The sequence below is a fragment of the Lagopus muta genome, chromosome 7 (genome assembly GCF_023343835.1).
Source record: "Lagopus muta isolate bLagMut1 chromosome 7, bLagMut1 primary, whole genome shotgun sequence".
Taxonomy (NCBI): Eukaryota; Metazoa; Chordata; class Aves; order Galliformes; family Phasianidae; genus Lagopus; species Lagopus muta.
Genome location: NC_064439.1, coordinates 51,341,671 through 51,349,688, shown reverse-complemented (window position 1 = coordinate 51,349,688; position 8,018 = coordinate 51,341,671). Strand labels below are relative to the sequence as shown.

The following is an 8,018-nucleotide window of genomic DNA, read 5'->3' as shown; positions in this document are numbered from 1 at the left end:
CCAATGGGATGAGTTCCAACAAGGCCATATGCTGGGTCCTGCACTTTGGCCGCAACAACACGAGGCAACACCACAGGCTTGGGGTGGAGTGGCTGGAAGACTGCGTAGAGGAAGTGGACCTGGGGGTGTTGATTGATGCTCAGCTGAACATGAGCCAGCAGTTTGCCTGGCTGGCCAAGAAGGCCAACAGCATCCTGGCTGCATCAGGAACAGGGAAATGATTGTCCCCCTATACGCAGCTCTGGTGAGGCCACATCTCGAGTACTGGGCCCAGTTTTAGGCCCCTCACTGCAAGAAAGACATTGAGGCTCTGGAGCAGGTTTAAAGAAGTGCACCAAAGATGGCGAGGGGTCTGGAGCACAGGCCTGATGAGGAATGGCTGAAGGAGCTGGGATTGTTCAGTGTGGAGAAGAGGAGGCGCAGGGGAGACCTCATTGCTCTCTACAACTACCTGAAGGGAGGTTGCAGTTAGCTGGGGGTCAGCTTTTTCTTTCGTGTAACTGGTGATAGAACTAGAGGGAATGGCTTCAAGCTGTGCCAGGGGACATGTAGGCTGGATGTCAGGAAATACTACTTCTCTGAAAGAGTGGTCAGGCAGTGGAATGGCTGCCTAGGGAGGTGGTGGAGTCACTGACCCTGGAGGTGTTCAAGGAACATTTGCATTTTGTGTTGAGGGACATGGTTTAGTGAGAGCTATGGGTGATAGGTGGATGGTTGTCTGGATCATCTTGTAGGTCTCTTCCAATCTTGGCGATTCTGTGATTCTGTAAAGAATGCCCTTATTGAGCATGGTAGGCTGTTAGAGAAGAAATGGTTTGACAACAAAAAACAAAAACCAGAACCAAAACCTGAAGAAAACACTAGGCAAGGACCAATCACAACGTAACTGTTACCAAAACAGAACATAATGCAGTGCAGAAAAAATTGAGTGATCAGTGCCCTGAAGTGTAAAGCATTAAGCAGACAGTTCTGACTCTTGCAGGGAAGCTACTGGAATATGTAGCACATATCCAAGTCCAAACTGGCTGTGTAAGTGTAGTTCCTTTAGCATCATTCATGTAATGAGAGTATTGATTAGCTTGTCAAAAATACTCTGAACCTTTTATCTAAACCGAAATGCAGTGGGTTTTTGAGCAACGTCTAACAACAGCAGTGAACTACAGTCACATCAAAACTGAAGTTCCAGAAGGTAGAGTTAAACATAATTGACTTCACTCCTTTTCTGTTCATACCTGAGATGATCAGTGCAATTATGAAATTTGTCTCCATGGGAATGTCTTGCTTTTCTGCAAAGTGGGATGTTCTGTACATTGAATAGCTCTGCACAAGTACAGTACTGACCTGGCTTTAAACAGGTAGATGGACTAGGAATGTCTCAAGAATTACTCTATTATAGTAGGAAGAAGTAACAAGAAACACTCTACTATTTAAAAACTAAGAAAGCTGCAATGTAGACAGATATAACTGCATGCCCTTGGGAAGATAAGTAAGTTGTCAAGAACATTTGAAAACCCAAACTGAGTTTGCAAACCCAAAACTGTTTAATAGCAAACAAGTTACACACTCGTGAAATTTTTGCAGCAAATGTCACGATGTATCATTCTTCATGATGAGCAGTCAGCCGCCTCTGTCAAGAGAGCAGAATAATCAGTTTCAACCAACCAAACATCATCAAGCGATTCCACCTGAAGTCTAATTTCGACTACCAACATTGCCTTGTTAGGAATAACATTACTTTAGCTTTTCTCCTATATTCAAACATTTAACTTCGCTTAGAGAACAGCTCTTAGAGGCATAAGTTAGCCATGTTGCATAATCACAGAGTAGTATTTTACCCATTCCACACAGGCTAGAAATCACACTGTTACAAGAGGGATTACCTCAACTCTGGAGAACATGAAAACTTTTAACTGGCGCCACTAACGTGCGAGTACATTTGCTGCCAATTGTTTATGCTGCAGCATCCATCCCAGAGGGTTTTTAAAATTTTATAGAATGCATTTATACAGAAAGCAAGGAGTTCCAATCAAACTAGTCACTTAGTAAATTAAAGAGTATCATCTTTGTTCTGTGCACTGCCATCTTCCAAAACCACCACAGAATTCTATATTTTACCCTCTTGCAATTTATTTTGGATACTCATAAACTGGAAACAGTATCAGTATGCAACATCTAAATAAGGTGGTTGTTCTATGAATACGCATACACTGCAGAACTTGAAATCAAAATATTTGACATTCAGTTTCAAAGCAGATACTTGAAAAGAAACTGGAAAACTATGGATCTAATACTTTGCAACATGCTAGAATGCAAACCCAAAACTAATCACCTATTTCATGATCAAGTTCTTTGAATATTCACAAATACCTGTCATATTACACTAAAATGTGAACTTTTAAATAAACGTATATATTTTTATATATAAAATAATAAACATAAATAATAAATATAATGAAAATAATTTTTATATAAAATAAAACATGAAAGAGTTTGAAGCAACACGAATGGCTTGCTAACAACAGATGTAAAGACTGGCAAAAATAAGTTTTGTATTTACTTACACAATAATGTTGTTGATTGGGATATGGATCAACTTGACAAAGAAGCCAATAAATCCCATTATTGCAAAGCCTATTGCTGTTGCCATTGCAATCTTCTGGAATTCTGCAAATACAAAAATAAAATTCAGTTTAGGAAGCCTCATGTATGGCATACAGGAGATGTTCGCTCTGGTTCGCTGTAGAGAGAACTTTTCAGAAAACAGTAGCACGTTAGCAGGAAGAAGTTCAAGCACAAAAAAAGCATTAAGGTTGAGAAATTAAGATGTTATTTCAAAAGACGGATAATATTTTAAGAAACGAATTTGTTTTCCACAAATCACAGAGCAGATTTTTTGTTTGTTTAATTAGTAAACAGAATTTGATATATCCCATAACAATTAATGGCATATTTATGGTGATGGATCACCATCCCTTCATACCCCTACAAGTCCTGAAAATAATCCCCAATACATAACCAATCATGGAAAAGCTACAGTAAGATATGTCACAACACAACACCTACTTAAGTAACCTGCAACATTATAGCACTTACATGCTGCTTCCAATTATTTTAAGACACGAACCACAAGGTAGACTAAGGAGGTCTGCAGCTCGTAAATACCCTGCCAATTAGAAAATGAATGAGGTTCCTTACTGATCTCATCCTAACTACAATCTCTAAGAACCACCACTGACATCTTGCTGATAATTATATCTTCGCTACAATGCCTTACAGACAGGCCAAAAATCTTCTACATTTCCAGAAACAAATTTCTTCCTATCTCAGTCAGGTAATCACTGAAGATGAAGCACTGAATCAGCAGTGCAAAAGGCAATCCTATCTAGAGTATCCTAAAATGAAAGTATTTCCTTCAAGGTCACGTAACAAGCAGAATTTCCTTCAGAGTTTTCCTCGAACTGACTGCAGTCTATCAGATCTGACTACTGTAGCTTTTTTTTTTCTCAAGTCTGCACAAGTTCTTCTCACATTAGTTTACCCGATCAGTGAAAATATTATCTGCCCATCTCAGAATGGCTAATTTCAGCTACTCAGCCTATTTCATAAGGTGTATGTGACAGTGGTACTAAAACAAGACAACATATCAAAAAAGGACAAATACAGATTTATTCTAACCAGAATGAAAATTTATTCATGCTGCTCAACTTTGCATCACACAGTGAAATCCAAGAAACATTCCTAACAAATGAATGAAAATCAGTAACATGCAGAAAGATGCAAAGCACAATAGATGATGAAATAAGCATTATATTCTGGGAACTATACCTTTCCTGTCAGGTTTAGTGCACCTTTTAACCAGTCGTATGGAGTCTTTTACAAACTGACGGCTGGGTTCCACAAATTGCATTACCTGATCCATGGCTGCCTGTAAAGATAGACAAATTTAGTATACATGGTGCCACACATAACAAAAATTGTTTTATTTTAGAAGTATAAACAGCAGTTAACTATAAAATTTGAGTAGGCTTGAGATTACCAAAAAGCCAAACAAACTAGACTTCAATTTCTGTAAAGAGGAGTCACCTTCTAAAGGCATATCAATACATAAGAACCTACCATGGCTTACAAATAAATAAATATTATATAAAGCTGTGACTCAGAGTGTACTAAAGGAGAACAAGAGTTCCAGTTTGCATCCTGCACTTTCTAAGAACATAACTGAAGGCTACTAAACAGAGAGAGGCTTCCCACTTCACAAAAATCACAGAACTGTAGGGACTGGAAAGGACCCCATGGAGGTCATCTAGTCCAATCACCCTGCTAAAGCAGGTTCTCCACAGCAGGTTGCACAGGGAACTGTGCAGGTGAGTTCTGAAAACCTGCAGACAAGGAGAGCCCATAGCCTCCCTGACCAGTCCTCCACCACTACCACAGTAAAGTTTTTTCCTTATATTTATACAGGATTTCCCGTGTTCCAATGTGTTTCCATTGTCCCTTATCTTATCACTGAGTACCACCAAAAAGAGCCTGACCCCAGCCTCTTAGCATTCATCCTTTAGAAATTTATCAGCATCGACAAGATTTTCTCTGTCTTTCCCAGACTGAACAGACCCAGGCCCCAGCTTTTCCTCAAGCAGGAGATGCTCCAAGCCCCGACCATCTTTAATACCCTCCACTGGGCCCTGTGCGGTAGGTCCCCGTCTCTCTTTAACTGGAGAGTGTACAACTTAAATCCTTAATCCTAAAGCTGCTGGAGGGCTGCTGAGAACAGAGAAATAACACTGTCTGATCTCACCCTCAGAGTAAGCATCTGCTCGCAGCCGCTGCTACCAGCAGGGCTGCAGTCCCGCTGGCGTTGCGCTCGACGATAGTGGTCTCTCTGACAGCAGCTCAGAGCTCACCCAGCACCCCCGGCCCAGCTGCGGCCACGCTCCGTAACGGAGCGCTCCAAGCTTCGGGAGCCTCCAGCGCGGCAGTGCGCGACGGTAGACGGCCGCGCCCGGCACGGCGGCCTCCGAGACAAAACCTCGGCCCCCACCTCGCTCAGATCCCCACAGAGGAGCACAGAAAAGCAGCACCCGAGCACCCTTCCCCCAGCAGCAGCTTCCCCCGCCGCTCAGAGCCCGGAAAAAAATCTCACCGGCCACTACCAGCCGCTCCGACAAAAAAGCCACGTCGTACTGCAGCGCGGCGTGATGACGTCACCACGCGACATGCCTTCCTGCGTACGGCGGCGCGGTGGGGAGGGGCGCGGCGCGGCGGAAGTTTGTGTGGGTTTCTAGCGGCTGCGTTTGGCTTTGCTCTGGGCTCTGGAAGCGCTGTGATGCGAAATAAAGCAATATGCCTGTAGCAAATGCCGTTCGGAGAAAGGGAAAAAGTGTATGGGTGACGGTGGCCAGCAGTGTGCCCTCGCAGCACGGAAAGCCGTTAAAAGAAGTGCCGTCGGCGGATGATCCTGGCCCTCTGCTAAGACCTCCTCTGCAATGCTGCGTGCAGATTTGAAGTCTGCAGCACAGGGGAGGCACGGACCCGTCAGAGTGTGTCCAGAGGAGGGCCACAAAAATGATGCGGGAAATGGAATAGCTCTCATACAAGGACAGGCTGAGATGGTTATGGAGAGGGAAGGCTCCAGGGAACCTAATAGTGGCCCTTTGGTATTAAAAAGAGGGTTATAAAAAAGGGGACACTTTAGCAGAGCCTGTGTTGACAGAAATGGCTCCAAACTAAAAGAAGGGAGATGTAGACTGGCTATGAGAAAGAAGTGTTTTACAACAAAACCAGTGTGGCACTGGTTGCCCAGAGATGTGGTGGAAGTCCTGTCCCTGGAGGTATTCAAAGCTGGTCTGGACCAGGCTCTGAGCAGGCTGATCTAGTCTCTGGATGTCTCTGTTCACTGCACGGGTGCTAGGCTAAGTGGCTAATTTTCTGTATTAAAAAAGGTTAACTAATCCTTCATAATAACAACAGTACTGTGGCAGTAAATACTAAATATCATCCCATTTTTTTGTTGTTTTTTTTTAAAGAAATAAAAAAATTAGAAATAATCTTACAATGATTGTTTTTTTCTGTGGAAAAAAATTGGATTGAAAATGAAGGGATGTCTTTTTTTTTTTTTTTTTTTTTTTTTTTTTGTAGCAGAAGTTTCTTTTATATCAGCAGAAATATTTTTTTTGGTGCTTGGTGCACATTCAGACATTTAAAGTCAGCTTCCAAAAATGTATAGTGGTTGTGTGTATTATTCGTAAGACTCAATCACATAGGAAATACGTTGGAAGCAACAAAAGTGCAAGTAAAGCATCTTTCAAGTGCATTGAACATAGTTGCAGTCCACTTCCATCCAGGATGACAGACCAAAATACTTTCTCAGTAACCATAAGCAAACAGTTCAGATGCGTGGCTCTAGTGTCAAAACACTAATTAAAAGTCTCACTTTTAGCACGAAAGCTTGCTTTACCTAATTTTGGCAAGCCTGTGCGTATCAGTTTGTAGAGCATAACCTATGCTCCCCTTTTTTTGTGCTATTTTAATGTACTATGTACCTGGTTTGTGGCCCAAGACTTGCAGCGTCTGATGCATGGACTCAGATGTGAACGGCCCAAATCGTTTATTACAAGTTCTCACATCACTTATAAACCTTCACAAGTTTTCTTTTTCTAGCCTTCCCATCTGCCCCTACAACTTTCCCATCCACCTTTACATGTCAGCAGAGCATTCTACAAACACTCTTCAACCGTTCATGCAGGTGCTTATCCAGTCAGAGCTATGAGACGTTCTTTCTTCTTCTAGAGGTGTTCTTGGTTCTAATGCTGTTTATCTTGCTCCACAGCTGCTGCTTTGAGTTTTTCTTGTATTCCCACAAGTGCTAACTGCTTGGAGCAGGGAGTAATCAGCAGCTGAAATGGATGTGGATAAACAGAAATATACTCTAAGTATGTAATGACTTGAGCATTAGAGATTGCAGAGGAGCTTGAGTATGTGAGAACTAAAAATTGGTTGTGGAAGGTTTTATGGGAATAGCTCTTGAACCTCAGAAGACCAGAACTTCTTTTGTTACTATACATTTCTTCCTACTCTGTTGAAGATATTTTTAAACACCTCCCTTTTCTCTGTGCCTCCACAGATCTCTGCTCTGCATGTCACTCAAGAAAAAACCTGGAGTAGTTCTAGAATTATTGGCTATTTCAGTTTCTAGGTGATGAATCTGAGAAACTCTGATGGGACATCCTGTTCACAGAGCAGAGATGCAGTATCTCTGAATTTAGATGCTCTCAAGATGTCTTGAAAATTATTTGAGAGTATCTGCCAATGCAGCAGGAGTTTTGCTGAGTCAGTGGCTGAGTGCAGAACACTGCTCACATGCTCCTGGCTGCTTCTGCAGGAGGTGAAGCATTTGACAACTGGCATTTACAGCATATCTGCCCGGGAATTAGGCCCCAGAAAGCTGCACCAGTGCTTTTCTGTTTCCTGTCCAAATCCTTGCTTCTGGTGGGTTGGATAATTTGGGTTTCCTGCTCTATTCCTCTGTTTCTTCTGGAAAACCCTTTTTACTGTGCAGTTTGGAAAAGCTGATTCTGAGTTCCTGAGGATATGAGGAAGAATGGCAATAAGAAGTGTGGCAATAGAAGTGTGCCTCTTCATCAAAGGCAAGTTTGCAGCTGTACCTGTAAATGGGAAGGAAGCCTTTGGTCTACACAAAAGGGAGAAGTTGCTTTTCATAGCATGAGGAAGTCATAGGCCCTTCCACACCCCCCTCCCCCAGTGATTGCCCAGTCTGCAGCAGGCCCATTGAGCTTTATTTCTTCCTGCACAGACGCTAATGAGATTGGGTTAGTTGCTCTGACTGTTTATCTCATCACTCTACATTCATTTATCCAATACTTTATTCAGTGAAAGAATCTGGGGAATCTTCTGTTTAATTGGCACAAATGTATCCAGCAGCTTTCCATCTCAAAGTAGCACCTAATTTCCTAACACCATCATTAACAATTGTAATCAGAGCTGGCAACTAAATATTTACA

General features: G+C 42.3%; 1 protein-coding gene across 2 annotated transcripts; it reads right to left on the bottom strand.

Moving 5' to 3' along the window:
• Positions 1 to 1,518: 1,518 nt before the first annotated feature.
• Positions 1,519 to 5,243, bottom strand: SEC61G (SEC61 translocon subunit gamma). Of its 2 annotated transcripts, none has more exons than XM_048950891.1 (4): positions 5,141 to 5,243; positions 3,826 to 3,925; positions 2,562 to 2,664; positions 1,519 to 1,627 (listed from the first exon to the last, which is right to left on the bottom strand). In XM_048950891.1, exons 2-4 carry the CDS (start codon positions 3,917 to 3,919, stop codon positions 1,618 to 1,620), a joined length of 207 nt encoding a protein of 68 aa, XP_048806848.1. In that variant the 5' UTR covers positions 3,920 to 3,925; positions 5,141 to 5,243; the 3' UTR covers positions 1,519 to 1,617. The 2 variants fall into 2 exon arrangements, with proteins under 2 accessions (XP_048806848.1, XP_048806847.1); XM_048950890.1 differs by lacking the exon at positions 5,141 to 5,243 and adding an exon at positions 4,796 to 5,122.
• Between the last annotated feature and the right edge of the window lie 2,775 nt (positions 5,244 to 8,018).